The 20,738-nt window shown below is 31.8% G+C and overlaps 1 protein-coding gene across 1 annotated transcript in view; it reads left to right on the top strand.

Annotated features, from left to right (window-relative positions):
• The window catches only part of futsch, a 281,615-nt gene that overhangs the window by 201,179 nt on the left and 59,698 nt on the right, over window positions 1–20,738 (top strand). The window contains exon 3 of the mRNA XM_075374191.1: window positions 16,852–16,950. Within this exon, the coding sequence (XP_075230306.1) occupies window positions 16,852–16,950 (99 nt within the window). The remainder of the gene's footprint in view (window positions 1–16,851; window positions 16,951–20,738) is intronic.

The raw sequence follows: 20,738 nt of genomic DNA, 5'->3' as shown, positions 1-20,738 counted from the left end.
GTTTTTATTTTTACTAAGTATTTAGAAATTTATTTAAAAAAATGAGAAAATATTATTAATTATTTTGAAGAAAATTGATAACTCTTTCACTTTAAAATTTCTTCAAGAATGATTGTGGTCTTGGATGCAACAGAAATTTTCATGACTGCCAATTTCTTTAATGAGCATCTCATAATTTTCAGGAATTGAATGCATATCAGTAACTATGTCTGAATCCTGGCCAGGTTTTTCCATTTTTCATACATTAAAAACTAATTCTCATCATCAGTAAATGTAGCTGGTAGCAATTTAAGTGAATAAATAAATATTGAATGTCAGGCTACAAAACATATCTTATTTTTTTTTATTATGATACATATTTCAACCCCAAACTAAAAGCGCCTCTTGACCACTTTAAGACAGATGACATTAATAACAGTAGTGTTGGTACATTTAATTCAATGGTAACTCCACTGATTATGAAGTTGTATAAATGCTCCGATAATATATTGGAAGCACAATTCCATATATTTTGAAAATGAATTGTAATAATTGTAAATAATAATAATAATTGTAACAATTTTGTAAAAATTGTTTTAATAGAATTTTAACAATATTTTACACATATTATGGTGTTAAATAAACAAAAATAAGTAAAACATTTCACTTCATCATTTCAATGGAAAGCATTGTTATATTGGTGTACCAATAACAGAGATTAAAAAAAAAATTAGAACCAAGATAAAAGCATGTGAATTAGAATGTATTTTTTACACTGAATATTAAATGAAATCAGTTTTTCTTCACCACCTTCTGATGTTTTATTATGACCCTTTAAAATACTGAGAAACTTCTTAAATAATAGAATACAAAAATAATAATAACTACAATTAAAATTCCTACTTTTATTTTGCAGACATTTATGTTTATTTTAATTTCTTTTTTCTCATTTTCCTTGTGTTCAGTGAAATCTTCTCTTTTTATCATCCAGCAGTAGTCACTCAGCATAGATTCATTCCAACTACCTTGATAATGTTGTTTCATCTGCAATTTATCTTGGTGAAACCTTTTTTCTTGTTTGTTGCTGATGCCACCCAAGTTTAAAGAGAAAAAGTCCAAATGAGAATGTAAAAAATGAATTTTCAATGCCATTTTGCAACCTAAAGTTTTGTAGTTCACTAAGAGTTCTTTTATAAACTGATAATGGATTTCAGCTTTTTTGTTTCCAAGAAAAGCAGTAATGACATCTTTGAATTATTTCCATGCTGCTAGTTCTTTAGGATTCAGTTTGCTGTCAAATATATTTTCACGAATTAATTTTCTTATTTGTGGCCCAATGAATATTCTGTCTTTTAATTTGGCTTCACTTAATTGTGAAAAAACCTCAGCTAAATATTTAAAGCCTCGTCTCTATCTTTATTTAATGCTTTTATAAAATTTTTCATCAGGCCTAGTTTTATGTGAAGAGGTAGTAAAATAATATGATCTGCTTCAACAAGGGGAATATTGACAACATTTCCTAGAGTAAACTGATTTCTTTTTGGCCAGTCTTTAACTGTGTAGTGTTTATCTGTACCCCGACTATCTCATAAACACAAGACACACATATATTTTATAAAGCCACTGTGGAGATTGAGAAGAATAGATCATGGATACCGGAGTTCTTTGGCGGTTGGGTTTCAATTAACCACACATCTCAGGAATGGTCAACCTGAAATTGTACAAGACTATACTTCATTTACATTCATACATATCATCCTCTGAAGTAATATCTTATGGTGGGTCCAGAGGCTAAACAGAAAAAGAAAGACTGAGAAAAAGCCCTATCACTTTCTGGTCAGCAATGATTCGCCATCATACCTAATAGCTTTTAAAATTTTTGATATATTTTCATGTGTTTCATTCATTCCTACAGCATGTGCTACTAGTATAAAGAAAGCTTATTCAAGTTATGCAACAACACCTTTAAGTTTCTTTTTGATGAATCTAAAAATAAACGCCAATCTCAAATAACGTATTCAATTTCCAGTTCAAAATTAGCTCCTTAACATCAAGGCAGGAACAAATTAAACAATTTCTTCTAAAATATCTCAGAAAATTTTCATTCCAGTTTTTATAAACTGAAATTTCAGTATCCTCGTTTAAAAAGTTTCATTCTTTGATATCCTGTCCTTTAATAGTATTTGATATCCTATCCTTCACAACATTTATCTTTTGTAGCCTTTTATATTTGAAAATATGCCTTTGACACATTCAGATCATCAGGTGAGGTTCAATATTTGATTCTTCTGGAACATAATTAATATCTATTGAATTTCAAGATCCATTGGTTGAGCCTTCTCAGGGATCAGAAATTTCTTTTCAAGAAGTTGGAGCAAGCAGAATCGGTAAATCAATACCATGAAGTACTGGTCTCATAGGTGAATGAGCATTTGGGTATATAATTCTGCTTTTATTGTTTGAATTGAAAGAACCAGTAACATTTTTTAAGCAAAAATATCAGTCATCATAATGGTTAGTAGGCTCTCGCCAAATTATAGGTATGGCAAAAGGCAAATGTTCTTTCTTTCTTTTTAACCACTGGGTTAGTTTAACATAGCACTTGATGCACGCTGATTTGGAGCCCATGATATATCTTGGTCTCTCAAGGGACAGTCAAAATAATGTTTGTAAGCAGTTTTCAGCAAATTCAATACTGGTTTTCGTTGACTTTTCATAGTGAATTCTCTGCAAATGTAACAAAAAATATTTGGAGAATTTTTACAATCCTGATTTTTATTCACTGTAAAATTCAAGATGCTTTATTGAATGAAAGTAAACTGAAATATTACAGAAATACTTACTTACTTATAAAAATAATTAAATTTTAATTTATAAATATTTAATTTTTAAAACACTTCATAAAATTTTTTCATCATAGAGTGCAATAAATCATACACATACACACTCACACACTTTTAACAAACAAGAAATCACTTAAGTTATTTTTTTTTAGTAAGCCTGGATGTTTATTATTCTTCAGAAAGTATGTATAATTTTCAGTAGTGATTTGTGACACATTCAGATCATCAATTACCACCCACTTATGGCATTTAATATACATATTCTCTAAAGGTATAGAATTAGTAAAAATATTCTTCATCTCCAGTTTATAATTATCAAATATCAAACTTCACAACAATGCACTCAGAACAAAATAATAAAACTTATTTTCATGAATTTATTTGCAGGAATTGGAGATAAGGTATAAACTGAATAGTATTTGATATCCTGTCCTTCACAACATTTATCTTTTGTAGCCTTTTAGATTTGAAAATATGCCTTTGTCAAAATGAAATAAAGCAAAATTAGCCACATATTATTAACCTAATCATTTACATGAGTGGTAGACTCATTAACAAAAACAAAGAACTTTTCTTAAATTTTTTTAACATCTTGGATGTTGGACTTGAACCTTACACACATGTACATTAAGAAGTAATAGGAGTCTACATTACCTGATACGCCCCTTGTAGGCACTTGTAGGACTTTTTGTCCTACAAGTGCCCAAGGAATAAGGTGTCATTTGAATAACAAACAGTATCCTACAACACCAGTATTCCACAAGCAAGCCTAACCCAAAGAAAGCAATATAAACAAGGATACAAAACTTGATTGTCAGTGTAATGAATAACTAGCTCAAAAAATGGATAAACAGTGGGATAGAATAGATCAAGAGTAGCTTAAGAGGAGGGTTATGGGGGAGAGATGGATTTAAGCCATAAAGGAAATATAAAATAAAACAAAAAACCACCCAAAGGAATGCTGCAGAAGTACCCTTCCTCCTCACAATTGTTGTTAGTCAAGTGTTTGGGGATTGGGTTGTATAAAAAATAAATAAACAGAATATTGAAATAAGACTACTGAGCTATGATTTTATATCAACCAGCTTAAACTTATGACAGATTATTTTTTCTCCTGATACAAAAGAGAGAACCAAAGAGCAAACCTAGGATTCCTTAAAACAAACCCTTAGCCATTCACAGAATTATCTATCATATGTTATAATTCAGCTGAACTACAAACTGTTCAGCTTGAATGAAACATATAGAATGAAAAAAAATGAGGAGGCATTTTAAATATTTCACGGACCATCTCTTTTTAAAAAATACCAGCTGTTTTTTATTTTTTTGTTTATAGTTATTTATAAAGTTAAGTTTTTCTTGAAAAAGTGAATTTTTAATGTTTTAAAGAATTTGCCTGCTTTTCACATCTAGTCTGCTTTCATCTTTACTCAACAATTACATATTGAATAGGAAGATCTCCTATCCAGATTTTTTTATATCAGTTCCTTCAGATACAACTATTTTCGAAGTAACAGGTTTTTCAGGAAATAATTTCATTCCATCAAATGATGTAATAAGAAATTAATGTTTGCATAAATATTGTTGTTTGTGTGATCACTTTTTTTTACTAGCCAAAGGTATTATTTTTTTTTTCTGTTTTACGGGCATTGACTGCTAAGATCATTAGTCCTCGTCACATTCTTAAAAAGAGGATAGTATCACCATCAGGGTCATCATATGTAAGGGTGTAAAGGGCCCTTATATTTTTATTTAAAAACACAGCGTACTCCCCCTGGTAAACAGTTCTGTAGGACGTAACCCATCGGGGTCCCCCCCAGCATCATAAGAGCAATCTGACCACCTGTTCAGGATGGTCAAAAAGCCCCTCGGCGGGGAGGCTGCCCTTCCCGGTCCTGACCTACAGGCATGCTGGCTACAGGCATGGATTGCGCTTAGTCATAGTCTCGCGCCCTCAGTTCACCCTTGAGGGTCCCTCATGCCATCATTGTACACACCCCGACTCACTGCTCTTGCATGAAGGTGAGTTAGTGCGGCCTAGGCAAGAGGGCTACCACCCGTCACTATACGTGCCACGCTTCGAGACTCCCTTATATATATAAAACTACCCCTTAGAGTTTGTTTAACACAGCTTTAAATTTTTCACTTTTACAGACTTTTAAGAAGTCCACTGGCGTGTAAATAAGCAACTATTTTTTCTTCATTTCCATTATCCAAATCAGCAGCAATATCATTTCTTAGCCGGAAACTCTTTCTGAGGTCCTCATATATGGTACACTCTTCCATTAGATGCTTAATTGTAAGTGTTTTATTACAAACACCGCACATTGGTCTCTCTTTGCTGTTAAAAAATATGAATTTGTTATTTGCGTATGACCAATTATAAGCCTGGTCACAGCCACTTGTTCTCAGCGAGTCAACTTCACGTTGCTTTCATCCGGGCCAGCAGCTGTGTTGCCTGTTTTCCCCAACGCTTTCACTAATTCTTCCATTTTAAAGGGTATATTGTATGAGTAATTATACTCAGTTCTGAAATTTAGTAGACCTTCAAGTTCTGCTTTTTTCGTCCGAAAATCTTTTTTGTAGTTAGCCGCTTTGCTGGCCTTCTCGAAGTGATTGGATAATAACTCTGCAATTTCGTTTGGAGTGTCCTTAATTTCACCTTCATCTTGAAGGTTAGTTACGGGAGCAAAGTTTTTACGCTCACAAATCGCCTTCACTTTCCTACAAACGTTTGATGCAGTATTAGTTCTGTCAATGGATGACACGTATTGCTGCCAGGATCGTTTCTTTGGATCTATAATGAGTCGATTCGCATACGCCCTGTATTTTTTAAAGGCAATAAGATTATGTATAGTAAGACGTTTCTTAAAGGCGTTATACGCAGTTTTCTTTCTTTTTATAGCTTCACTTATTACATCGTCTCACCACGGACCGGGTCGCTTCGTAAGTTTCCCAGATGTTTTGGGGATATATCTCGATGCCGAGTCAAGTATCGCATTAGTTATAGCATCGACATCGGCTTCGATAACTCCAGTTGTTTCAGGGAGTATCATCCTAGCTGTGAAGCTCGTCCAATCTGCCTTATCAAACAACCATCTTTTAGAGATGGGGTATGTTTTTCTTGTAACATCAGTTACAATTTTCACCGGGAAATGATCGCTTCCATGCAAATCGTCTAAAACATGGAAGGTGTACCTCAGTGCTATCGATCCGCTTATGAGTTCAAGATCTATACAGGACGTCGATCCATCTCTGACATTGAAAAAAGTTCCTGACCCATTGTTTAAAAGAATAAGGTCAGAATTCATCAGGAACCTTTCCAATTCCCTTCCGCGGGATCTACTCGATCCGATCCCCAAAGAGAATTATGACCATTAAAATCACCCACCAGTAAACCAGGTATATACAAATTGGGTCTACATCATGTACCATGCGTTGGAGCTCATGGATGCTTGAAGAACATCCATTAATTTTCCACTGTAAAATCGACTCGGTAATTTTAAATTAAATTATGGCCATGGTCTACCTTTCGGCCACTTTTTTTTTCTCCATATTGCTTACAGCTTCGTGTTCGCGGAGAACTTCGTCGCCCGTATAGCTTCCTGTCTCCGAATCGGAGACCACCGAAGCCGCAGACGACGACGGACATGGATCGGCGCCAGTTACAGCCGCCGATTGAGAGGCGGAAGCCTGGCCGACCCCTGATACGGGAATCGCACCAGTTACCACCCCTGGATGGGTGATACTTACCCCCCCCTGTATGGTTTTTTGTAGCCTCTGTGGTTTAGAGGCCAACTCAGTTTCAGGTGGATTGGGAGCCTCCATAACAGACTGCGAAGCAGTCACTTTCTTCTGATCATCATCTAAAAAACTCTCTAAGACGGACGTGGCCTTCTGGCTTGGCGTCCGTTTTCTTCTGTACAAGAGCAAATTTCGGTTTCGGAGTTGTATCTTCAGGAGGCTGTACTAATATCTTTGGCTCGACAGGTTCTTTACTACTGAAAGGCTTCATTTGATTTTCTATAATCCTTTCAATCATGTTAGCCAAAGTGGGCGCAAGTTTGTTGATGAGCTGACTTTCATCGACAGCAACTGGAGCAGTAGCAGGAACAGCAGCCGCAGTCTGAGTATAAGTTGTTGCTCTAGGTTTGCGGGCGTTTATTATTTTTTTAGCTTCAAGGTAGCTGACTTTCTGCAGGTTTTTTACTTCCTGCACAGCTACTTCGTCTTTATAGACAGGACAGTTCCTGGATCTACATGAATACTGTCCTTTGCAATTGATGCATGTAGGAGGCTCCTTATACGGCTCTCCCTCATGTACCTCATCACCGCACACGCATATTTGCGGTCTTTCATACCTAACAGCGGCGTGGACAAGGCGTTGGCACTGTAAGCATCTCATTGGCTGCGGGACAAATGCCCGCACATCCAATCGATGTATACCCGCTCTTACCTTCTCCGGCAAAGTAGGTCGGTTAAATGTGAGGACATGAGAGGCTGAAGGTAGGACTTCACCGTTCCTTCTCATGTTCAATCGGCGACACTCTATTACTCCTTGAGGTGCCAATTCCTCAACAATTTCTTGGAAGATCCCGACAGACCACAATACCCCTTGAGGTGTTGAGCGTGCCGTGGGGATCGACGTGTACAACCAAATCTCTAATCTTTTTGAGCCCTAGGATCTTCTGAGACTGAGCTTCACTTATAGTCTCCACATGAAGTCTAGTAAAGGTTTTCCTTATTCCCTTAACATGGTCTCCAGCACATTTAGTTATTTCTCGAGCAATGAGAAAGGGATTCACCCTCGAGAAATTACTATCTTCCTTTGTAATTACTAAATATTTTGGCTTCGGAAAGTTGCTCTTCGGAATAGTTTGGCTTCGGAAAATTGGCTTGAAGAAAGTTTTTGCAAGCTTTTTCTAGCCTCAACTTCTATTCTTCGAGATTCTGCACTCTTTCTCCGTTTCGCCTCAGGCGAAAAAGCCGGTTCTAAACGAGGGTGTTTACGTGAACCCTCTGCCACGTTTGTTTGTTGTTCAACCTGCGTGTTTTTTAATCCCTTCTGTAGTAAGGCTAGCCGCTGGGGTAAACCCCCACTCCAGGGCTACCAACCTCGGAGGTCCGTTGCGGTACTCCGGTGGAACCGGCATATGTCTTGGCAGAGAGCGGATGTGCAGTCTCTGTACTGGCTCCAGGCCCTTACAGACCGATGTTTTCAGGGCTCCCATGCGCCGAAATACATGGGCACCTTAACTACATTCTTGCTATCGAGGGGGGGGGGCATGTGGACAGCGAAAGGCCTCCGTTGCACCTGCAATCACTTCGACAGTCGCCGCCACATCGCCATCTCATAACGTGTTATCAATCCATGTCCTTAATCGTTAAAATTTTCGTATCTACAGGTGGCCGCAAAATCCAGTCCTTAAATACGGCCTATAGATGAAATTCGGCTGAAAAATAGAATCTTCGAGAAGAACACTCGGAACCCCGTTAGCCAGCTGCATATATTGTACGGCTGTTGCCGCCCTGGACGTGGAACGTAGGTGTTGTGTTCCGGACGTGGGGATTATTTACCTCAGGGCATCATTATTATTATTATTATTATTTTTTTTTTTTTTTTTTCTTTCCGTAGGGGGAGGAAAAAGCTCTGCCATCCCCCGTCAGCCCCGCAGTGATGCCTTTATCAGATTTTCGGAATCTGGAATATTTTTTCCTTACTCGGATTTTTTTTCACATCTTAATAAAAAACTTATTTATTACTATACACTCATCAGCCTTTTTGAATTATAATAATTTTAAATTAAAAACTGTAACTAATGGGTGATGACCAGTTCTCCATAATTTAGACTCCAGTGTTATAAAAACCTTTACTGAGACATTAAGACTAACAGAATTTTCATAAGTTTGTTCCTGTACCCTGGGAGTTCCATACCTTTATTTTCCCTACTAACCCTGGTTAGATTATTCTAGACACAGTCATGCTGACTGCTTAATTTTTCTCTAAATGTTCTACATTTGAGCTTATGATTTTCAAATTCTAAAATGCAAAGTAATAAGCTTTTGCTTTTCTTCATGAAAAACATTATAAAATTGTAGGAAGTAATGTGATTTAACAAGATATGCAGCATAACTAGCAAACAACATCCCCAGAGCTGTGTTTATGATTAAGTGTGCGTTCAGCTTGGGTGCAGGGCAACTACAGAAGAAAAAAATCACAATAATAAACTGATACACTGCAACTTCTATTTGATAAAAAAATAAATATATTTATTTATTTATGTACAGACATCTCTGTACTCTGAATGTACTGTTATGTTTATACTCTGTCCTGATGGATGAATGCTGAAACATACAGAGGTGGTACAAACACTAGTTTCAGTCTAGCATTGAAGAATTACCACATATTATTCTAAAACACATCATAGAAGTAGACATTTTTTGTCACACAAAAAATAAATAAAAATGAAAAAAGGATTACTCAGAATTCCAAAAATAACTATAATTTACCAGACAGTTATACAGAAATTATTATAGTTATACAGTGGTTATTAGTAATACTGTTTAAGAATATTAAAGTATTAGTTTCTGTAGCCAATTCTATTGCATTGCAGTACCATAGACAATCTCATTGATATATCTTTATTTTGTTATTTATTTATAAATAAAAAGTGTCATTCATGTACTTAGTTTTTACTGGGTTAATATGTTTAAATGCATGAAATCAGTAGTAAAAGAAGAATAATAAATAAACTTATTAAAATAATAGAAATATATTAAATATAAAAACTGCATGATTTTAACTATTTAAGTAACAATAATTTACTAATATTGGAAGATACCTTTTATTTTATAATTACTTAAGTATAGATATTTTTCTTTGGCATGTTTCACTTCCATAATTGGCACTGCCATTTTAAAACATGACAAATAACCCACCAGTTTTAATCAAGGACAGTAAAAAGTAAAGCGGTTCCTGTTTCCTTCTTCCTTGATTCAAATATGCTATTGCAAATAAACATAACAAATTCATCAAATACTAGCAAACTATTAGTTGTAACTTAGTATTAGTAGTGTATTATGTATTATGTATTAGTAGTAACTCAGCAAATACTATTAGTCATAAGTTCCATATTTACCACTCTACCACCAAAATAGGATAAAAAATTAATGACTTTTTCATTACTCTCCAAAAAAACAACTTGACAAATGCCATTGTTTGCAGGAAAATGCATGATTTACAACCTGATTCACAATGCATGATATCTGCTCTCTGTAGAAGAATATTTTATTGTAATTGACAATTATGTTACTAATTATAGCATTTAGAAAAAGCAAAACTTTTTGTATCTGGTCATTTCTATATCTGATGATGATTTGAGATTGTTTCTTTATGAAATAAAATTTATGTTCACGACAGGCAACGAACAGTTTCATTCAATATTCTCTTACTCTGTAGTGTCTTAAAAAAAATAAATAAATATAAAACATTTTTAATAATTTTAGAATAATAAATTAGATAATTGTATTTAAAACTTAATTATTTTTTTTAAATTTTGAAATAAAATTTAAATAGCATATTTTAATTAATTTGTCTAATCTAATATTACTATTGTTATCATTCTTATTAATAATGAAAATTCTAAATTATTTTTCATACTATTTGTTACTTTATGTTCATTTACGATGTATTTTACTAATTTGAAAAAAATTAAATATTTGTTTCTGAGATCAGCATTACATCATGCTGATGGATAAATTAAATATTACATATATATTTGGTAAAACTCTACATGCCCAGCAGATATTGTACCACATCTGCTACAAACACGTCTCTGTTTTGCAAATCTCCACTAACCGGCCTCAATGGCGCGAGTGATAGCATCTCAGCCTTTCATCCGGAGGTTCCGGGTTCGAATTCCGGTGAGGCATGGCATTTTCACACACTATAAAATTGCCATTTCATCTCATCCTCAGAAGCAGTACCAAACGATGCTTCCGGAGGATGAATAAAAAGTCCCCGTTAGGGATCATTTTCTATCAACTTTACGTTGAGGCTTGAAGTAAACAATCTACATGTGTGTGGTGCGTGTAAATACACAAACACATGCATATGACGATCTTCAACCACTTGATGCAATGCACCGGGTAGACCAAAATGACGTCAGTTTTAAAAATAGCTACCACACGATAAGAACGTTAATCATTACCTACGCCTATTATTAATCTCAGAGATCACATTATTATTTATTATTATATAATTATAAATATGTTAGGTCTACAACAATATAAACAATGACTATTATTGAAAAATTTATACTAATATCAGTTTCATAATTTTATAATATTCATATCATTTGCTTCTTGAGGCTTAGAGTAAACAAACGTTTCGTATGTTAGTGCAAGTATTTGAATTTCAATAATTCGGTACATGTCACGTACGATGTTATATAAATAATAGTAATACTTCATAGCTATTTGACACAATTAAATTATATTTCCGACACTATTTTAAAAACGATTGTTTGGTTTTCTGTTGTTATTTTAGCTGTATTAACTTATCGTGATAGAAGTTACTTTAAGTGAGGTTGTTTTTGTCATTAATTTGGTTTAAATAAGTATCACACTGAAATTTATGACTTACTTACTTTATTACAGCGTTAGAAATAAAGTTTCTGTTTGTAAGTGTTTTTAAGTATCGTGAAATCTAATAACTGTGGCTGACAGTCCTTTTTGCTTTACAGTTAAATACAGAAAAGGTAAAATATTAGGAAGTGGGGAAAAGACGATAGTTCTAAATGTTTTCAATAAATTTCGTGAAAAATATCCTACTTTAGAAATTAAACTTGTAGAAGCGCTTACATCTGAATTCACGGTATATCCATTTCAAGTACTGAGAAATCGTCAGCTGAAAAGAAAAAATATGGAATAGTATACACGCAAAGAAAAGAAAACGTTTAATACCCGTTTTAGGCCCATTTGACGATTTCAATAAAAATTCTGTCAAATCCAAAGTCCACGGTTTCTTTTTTGAAAATTAATTGCCCACACTCAATAACGTACTTTCAGCTGTCAAAAGTCATCTGGATTTACCGAAAATTAATCGGACAAGTTCACATGAACTTCTTTTATCGATGGGTTTCAAATTTGCAGGAAAAAGTAGAAATAGTTTTATCATTGATGACGTAAAGATTTGGAAAAGGAAATAATTGAAACAAATTAAAGAGTTTAGAAAAATAGGAAAAATTTTTTTTATCTGGATGAAACTTGGGCGAACGAAGGTCATTCAGTCAATAAAGTTTGGTGTAACACTTCCGTTAAGACATCTGAACAGGCTTTGCTGTCTGGTAAATACCGGTGTAAAATCGGCAAGTAACAAAGGAAAACGGTTGATTGTAGGTCATGTAGGGAATGAAGATGGATTTATTAACGGTGCATTATTAGTTTTCGAATCCAATAAAGAGGCTAATTACCACAAAGTTATGAATGGCAATTGTTTTTAAAATCTGTTTTAATATGATTTTGAAATTAATTCCGCCAAATAATGTTATTGTTATGGATAATGCACGATACTATAGTGTAAAATTAGAAAAAATCCCGAATACATCATGGCTAAAAGCGGATATAGTATCGTAGCTGAGACAAAAACAAATCCCATCTGATTCTATATTTTTAAATATTGAACTAGAAGTTAAAAAAAATAAGCAAAAATTAAAAAATTATGTAATTGATGAATGACTTAAGCAAATGGTCATACAATATTACGGCTTCCCCATACCACTGCAATCTGAATCCAGTAGAACTAGTGTGGAGTCAATTAAAATGATTTGTAGCTGAATTTGTCATTCCGAGCTTATAATTTAGTGGCTGTAACTTACAAAGTAGTGATTGAAAATGTTTGTGATTGAAAACAATATCGCTGAGGTAACGGCAGATAACCTTACCTCGTTACCTCGATTGTATTTACACGTGTTGCAAAAGAAGAAAAAATGTGGAAGATAGATTATTTTGTTGATATCGAGGTGGATAAACTCATCCTAATTTCGAAAATGACTCCTCGGAATCTAATGTTACTGAAGATGAAGATGAGGTGTTGAATGGATGTAATTATTTATCGAGTCGTACACCTCAAGAAATTCAGAAATTAAAAACCAACAAAAAATGATAATAAATCATAAAATAGTTTTTAATTTATTTTTTGCGTGTAAGCAGTATTTCAGGGTTTGTGTAAAGCACTTAGCAAATTATTTACATAGCTATTTATGTTTATCATTTCATTAAACCATTATTATTTTGTATAACTACTAACTACAATTACTGCTGTAACGATAAAACAAAATTACCATCGAAGATACTTTAGTATATTTAACAATTTATAAGCATTTCTTAATTTAATAAACATTAAATGTTTTAGAATATACGAGCAATATGCAACTATTTCTGATTTTTTATTATTACTATTGTTATTACAATAAAAGCTAAATCAGGCGCGTAATTTTCTGTACACCCGGTTCACAATGCCTCGCTCGGTATCTGTTTTGTTTGCTTAAGTTCTCAGCGTAAAGTAGAGAGATTATAGTAGTCTAATAACGAATCACCGTTGGTTAGTTGACATTATGTCTTTGTACATTTATTGTATTTTTATAGCTTTAATTACTTAATTCAAGTTTATGATAAGATTTTAGGTTAAGATTACTAACGATTCCATGAACATAACTTCGTACGATACCAACACAGCCTAACACTTGCTAACCTCGTGTAATTATATTAAATGCCGAGACTAACAAATGTATTAATTTTAAACATAATATTAGGAAAATAAACTTCGTCATTAGCCCAGCTGGCACTGTACTACAATTATAGGAAGCTTATATAAAGTACTAATGCATCTAGCAAGTCCTGAGGAACTTATACTTAATCAATATTGTCTAGACGTAGTGCAATGTCTACTGTGCATATAACGGAGTTGAAACTAGTATTTTTCTAATAAAAAATATTATTTTTGAAAAAAAATATTCTCCTTTTTCCATTTTTATTAATTTTCAATACTTACAGATATCTTATGGTAGTTAAACTATGACTTTCGTTATTAAATGTCCAGTAATTCTGGAGAATATATCCATTTATAATGAAAGCGATGCTCTGAGAATTTGTTTGTACATAATGATGATTTTTCTATTGTAAATGTTGTTGCAATAATTAAACTAGAATTTATAAATTCCACATGGGTTAAATTTATTGATATTGTGTGATTTATGTTGAAGTGTGTGTTGTTTTATGGTTTCCCTTCGGTTTGAAAAACAATTTTTGTAACATATTACTTTTTAATCTAATATTTATTTTTCAGTTTTATATATATATATAAACAATTAATTTCTTTTTTTTTATTTATAATTTGTAGTTTTGTACTTTTCAGGTAGATATTTATTAAAAAATTGTATTTCAATTTATCAATAAAATTATTATTATATAAAATTTCAATATTATTTGTATTATATTTTCAAATGTTCTATTTAATAGTTTTATCAGTAGTAAATGTTGTCATATGTAAATGCGCTATTATTCATATTAAAGTGTATATTAGTGCAGTATTTCCAAGGGTGATTTGATGATTTATATCACATTATACTTTGTTTAGGGATTTTCTATGAATATCTACATTTCATTATATTTAATTGTTATTTTTATTTTTAAATAGTTAATTAATACTGTTTACATTACGCATTTTTTTTTATTGTTAGTTATTAAAATAATATTCAAATGGCATAAAAATCATGAAACAATATAGCTTATTAAGTAACCTTTTTAACCAACCTGCTATAAACATTTAATCTATTGTTGATTTTTCAATCGACAACATATCATATTATTTTCAAATGACATACCAATCAGTTTGAGTTTTAATTTGATTATTTTTTTCTGATGGTTTATTATAGTTTTTAAATTGATTAGGTTTTATTTTTGACAAGTTTACTTTAAGTATTTTATGGATGCGTATATGATGTATTTTTTAATTTATTTATATACATGTATTATTTTTATTTTCCTAATATGTACATTGCAATCTGTTCAACTAATAAACAATAAGCAATCTCCCATGGCCCAATGAGATAAGGATGATATGTATGACATGTAAACAAGGTGTAGTCTTGTGCAGACTAGGCTGACCATTCCTGAGATGTGTGGTTAATTGAATTCCAACAACCAAAGTACACAGGTATCCAATGTCTAGTATGCAAACTCGGATAAAAGCAACTAACCTTTAGTAGTATTTGAATCTCAGCATCTTCGATTTCTAAAATCAGTATTTAAACATCTGATTTGTGATGTATTAACCACTAGACCCACTTGTTGGGCTTTATATATATTTTTTTTTCATCCTATACTTATTTTTCATGTGCTTTCTATTATATGTGACAAAGATCTTAGCTAAATATCTTGTTAATAATAATATGTATTCATTAGATGCCTTAAATTACAATGTTTTTTGTATTTTGTGTATATTTCTTAGACTGCAACTGAAAACAGTGATACTAATGCTTATCCATTGATTTGAAGGTAAAACCTACCATTAAATTGAAAATCAATTTCTGAAAATAATTCCTGATAATAGGAATTTTTTTAAGTTTTGATTTTATTTCTTAGTAATCAGTAAATTTATTTGTTTGTGAGTAAATATCAGTATAACATACAATGTACAGTTTTTTCCTAAATTATTAAATTTGGATGATAAACCAAACCACAGGTTGAAGTTTTCATGTTATATCACATATGGCATTTTAATAAACATTTTTTTTATGTACACTTCAACATCCAATTTGTAGTATTTTATTCAAAATTTGAAGTAGTACTTACTGCTTTAATCATACAAACAGCAAAAACTGTCAACAACTCGCAAAAATCTAACTTTAACAGTTTAACAACACTGTTTAACTTTTGTTATATATAAGATCTGGTTTTTTATTTATAATTATTTTTTTTTTTTTTGAATAATTAATACACCTTATAAGCTTGACACTTCTGCCTGGGAGTATAAAATGGAAATTTTGAGAATATGAAAAATCCATGCCTGGCCAGGATTTGAATCCAGAACATGCAGATGAAAAGGCAAGACACTACCAATCCACCACAGAGATCAGCATTTAATGTGATTTAGTTATCAAACATTTTATCCTTATAATTTCAATAGTCAGGATGCTATTCCTCAAGATTTTCCATGTCTTGCAAAATAAACAGATTGTAAGGGATGAAATTTCCAACTTATGTGGATTCTGTGACTGTTTTTCTCGTGTTATTTTTGTTGACAATGACTGTTGCTGTTTCATTATAATCCATTCCAATTTGCCTCCATTTTTGTCACATATGAAAGCTACATTAATTTTTATATAAATAATTATAAATGTCATTGACATTAATAAATGTCATTGTCCATACATTTTGTATTATTATACTAATAATAATTATACGTCTTATGGTGCCAACCTCCATGGTGAAGTGGTAGCATCGATGCTTTTTATCTAGCAGATTCTGAGTTTGAATCATGGTCAAACTTGACATTTTTCACATCCTATAGGATTTTTCCCATAATAAAAAAGAAGTAGAGGGAAGATAACTATAAACTGGGCACCAGCCTGTAATTAACAGTGTAATTAAATAAATAATATTGTATTGCGTTATAATTATTCATCATGACTGAATGACTTTTCATTTAACACATTCGTGGACAGTTTGAAGAAGGCAGTTTCTTATTTAATTCTGAGATATAAAAATATGACTAAATACACAACAAAAAATAATTTTACTAGTGTGGAATAAAATGAAACAAGCTCATTATTGTGATAAAAAAAGAACTTTAGTTATGATCATAAAGAACAAATTAACAGTCAGGAGCTGATATAACATATCAATGTACCATCATAATCATCTTAGCCATAACATATTCATCATCATTAAGTGATTGCCATCTTTAAAAAATAAACAAATACATTTTAAAAATAAGAATGCAACTCATATAAAATAACTTTTTCAGGTTTTCTTTCCTGGGACAAAGAAGCTTGCCACGTAGATCTTGAAAAGGAATTACAACTAATAGCAGCACAGGCTCCTGAAGGAGAAGAATCAAAAAATGGTATGAAATTATTATACTTGAATATTGCATAAAGTATATTTATTTGATTTGTAAAAGTAATAATATTCTGTTTAATTATTAGATATCAGCCTTTTGCATCCAATGTTTCAGAATTATCAGTTAGGCACTGAAACCTAGTTACTTTATCTGAGTGACACTTATTTAAAAAACAAAAAAATCTCTTGGTTAAAAATATTCTATTACAACTTAAAAAATGTCTACAACCAAATAAAAATGTGCACCAAATATTCCACTATCCCTGCTAAAAAAAAATTATTGTCAATTTTGAAGTTTTAAAATTGTGTACTTAACATGTTTATTATTCTCTAAAATAAAAGGCTGAATCTTGTGCAAAACTGCTTAGTGAATTACATTAATATCCTTCCAATGTTTTCAGATTATTTTCAATGGTGTGATTAATAGGTTGATATTTATTAACAGAAAAAATTGAGACCTAAAGTTCCTTTCTTTTACTGAACAGTTACAATAATTTATTCTATTGCATCATACCAAAATAAACTTAGCTGATCATTAGTACTGCTTCTTAGTCAGATCAAGGTGGAAGTATTAATTATGCAGTATACATTTTATCATAATAGGTATGTATTCTTTGAATGAAAAAGAAACTGTTTACTACCTTTGAACCTGTCTGAAGAAACAAGTCAGTAGCTGCTTTTCATATCAGCTAATGGTAGCAATGAATAAGAAATCAGCTTATGTATGAATACAAAAACCATTCTTATTATTAATATTTCACAAATAATAAGTCTAATAATTAAAACTGTAGATAAAATAATGTTGTCAACTGCTTTAATGTGTAAAATTTACTATCTGTAATAAAGATTATTATTTATAAGCAAGAAAGAGGAAGAGGCAATAAATTTCAAAGAAATTTTTTATTTTTGAAATTGCATAAAATTCTAAAAGTGAAGCTATAAATATATTTTTATTATATTATAATTTTTACTTCAAAAATATCTCATAGAAATGTTAAATCCTGGTAAAGCTTTATTATAAAAATTAATACATTAGAAGGAAATGTAAACTTATATTCTACAGTATCAGCTTGCCTTACATTTCATTTTCTTCTTCAGAATTATAACTGTTATCCAAATTAAAACGTTTAATAGCATTCACTTGGTTTGACATTAATTTGTGAAAGCCATTTGTTGAGTGGTAGATTGCTGGCCTATGCATAAATAATGGCTGATATGGGACTGGTTGTATAGATTGAATGTTTATGATCATTCTCCAAATCTATTCAGTGTAGATCTGTCTCAAGAGAGGGAAGTTTTATTCTTTATATTAGGATAATGTTCATATTATCACCAATAATTAATAATGAAATTATTGCTATGATTGATAACAGTTTTGTAGTGGAAGAATTCTTGTAATTCACTATTATAATTTCCAAGTTTCATTTCAAGTGTTACTCAATGAAACAACATTGACATATAATAACAGGAAAGGAGAAAGAATCTTTGATGTATAGCATCTGACGTCATCTATTTTCTGGAAATAATTATTATCACTATGAAATTGTCTGGAGACAAATGTCACGTAATTAAAATGCTAAGAAAAATCATGAGCTTAGGATGAAATAAAAATTAATTGTATTATACAGCATCTTTCAAATTCATCAATCCCAATTGATTACTATTACAAAAAGAATTCCATTGAATTAAAGGAATGATAGCTATTTTATACAAAATAGTTATACACAAGGAATCTGGGAATACATCTTTTGTTTACACTACTATAATTTTTTTTATAATGAGGGGTTAAAGTATATTAAAACATGAGATGAATGATAGTCATTTTCTAAAAATAGAGATTTCAGTACTCAGCATAAAAAAAATTAATTGATTTCACATTTATTCTTATCTACTATACTATCAAATAACTGAAACCATAAATCATCAAGTTTTAATACACATTGATTTATGCTTATACATGAACAAAAATACAGCATTAAATTGACTTGAATATATGCCCATGTTGAAAGCCACGAATCTATTCATAGCTGTTCAGAATTTAAAAACAAACGACATTAATGCATTTTGTTTTGATTTACGTAAAATATTTCCTTTTAATGGCTATTCATGTAATATCTCACTTTCATATATAATTTCTAATCTCATATCCCTTTTTGCTATTTTAGGAAAGTGAAATACTACCTAATTAAATAAATATGCTGGGTTTCATAATGACCCTTTCCTTATTTGCAAAAATTCCCATTTTACCTTTCATTTCTTTATTTTTTACTTTTTATGTAGAAAAAAGCAATAAATTATAACTTCACAATTTTGTAATTTCATGTTGAATATTTTTAGCGAATAGATGCTGTTATAAAGTGCAATATGTAATATTTACTTTTTTCTAATTTAAAAAAAGAAAATCATTGTTAATGATCATTTGTGTACACCATAATCTAAATTCAATTTATACAATATTAATAATTGTTAAATATCAGTTTTCAATTTCTGATAAGTAGCAGCATATATTGTGTATATTCTTGAGATTCTTACAAAAGTTTTTTCTTTTTTTAATTTTTTTTTTTTTAAATTGATGTTTCTGGTAAGAATATGATGATATAAAATCACTTTAGGATGCATCAGAAATTCTTCCACACATGAAATTTGAATAATATTATTTAGATTACCACATACAATCTTTGTTTTGGCTTTGGTAAGTGTAAAGCACCTGAAATATAAGAGGCATTGGTCAGAGTTACTTTCTCTGAAAGTAATGATGTTCAATTATGAGTGTATAGGCAATCCCTGTGGTGAACATAGTGAAGATTTTGCTTGTAAAGATTAGTCTCCTGAAGTTTAGCGCATTTTGGAAGTCAGTACCTAGTACTCTGTTCTTATATTAACTGAACTTTATTTTTTTAATCTTTATTATTAATTTTACAGATTATTGATCCTTGTCCTCTTCAAAGTACTTCCCTCCCGTATTCACAGACTTTTCCCAATGGTGTTTCCACTTTGCTAAGCAGTCCTGAAGAGCATCATTATATATATTTATTTATTTTCAAATGAACTTACAAACATCACAATTTTTAAATAATTTAATAATATTATATCAATAATATTATTAACAATATTATGTCTATTGCACCTTTTTATCATAAACATAGGTCACAGGGGATCAGCCATTCCAATGCTTCATGGAAAAGATCACGGATGTCTTGTAACAAGCCTTTGAAAGATGTATTTGGACAAACCAAGGCCAGGTGGGTGATCGTTGCTCTTCAGCTCACACATCGGTTGCATCATGGGCTTTCCACAACTCCCCATTCGGTCAGGCTCTTATTGCAGATAACATGATTTGTGTGAATCCTGTTGATGTTACACCACTGTCTTCTGGAAAGAGTAAATCCTGGTACCCTCGGAGTAGTGATATTCTGACCTTGCCATAGTGATGTCCAGAGATCCTTTGTGTTGAGGTCATTGACCCGTTTGGTGGCTGCTACAGGTAGATGTCTGGACTTCAGTCTCCGGTGCTGTTTTGGTAAATCTATATCAGCGTGATATAGGTAGAGATGGGTTAGCATTATGTTTTCCCAACTGTGATTTGAGGGCTGCCAATCATCTAATTTTGGAGGGTGTAATATTACTCAGCAGTGACAGCCACTGGAGCAGAGTTGTTCTAATGGCTCCAATTATGGTTCGCAAGCCTGGTTCAAATGTGTGTCGATGAGCTTGATGTGGCAGCTATTGATCCAAACAGGAGCTCCTGTTCTGCGGTTGAATGAACGATTCTAGAATGAACGATTTAGTCCA

The sequence above is a fragment of the Lycorma delicatula genome, chromosome 1 (genome assembly GCF_047948215.1).
Source record: "Lycorma delicatula isolate Av1 chromosome 1, ASM4794821v1, whole genome shotgun sequence".
Taxonomy (NCBI): Eukaryota; Metazoa; Arthropoda; class Insecta; order Hemiptera; family Fulgoridae; genus Lycorma; species Lycorma delicatula.
The sequence above is the reverse complement of the archived record's forward strand: the minus strand, read 5'-3'. Positions and strand labels throughout refer to the sequence as shown.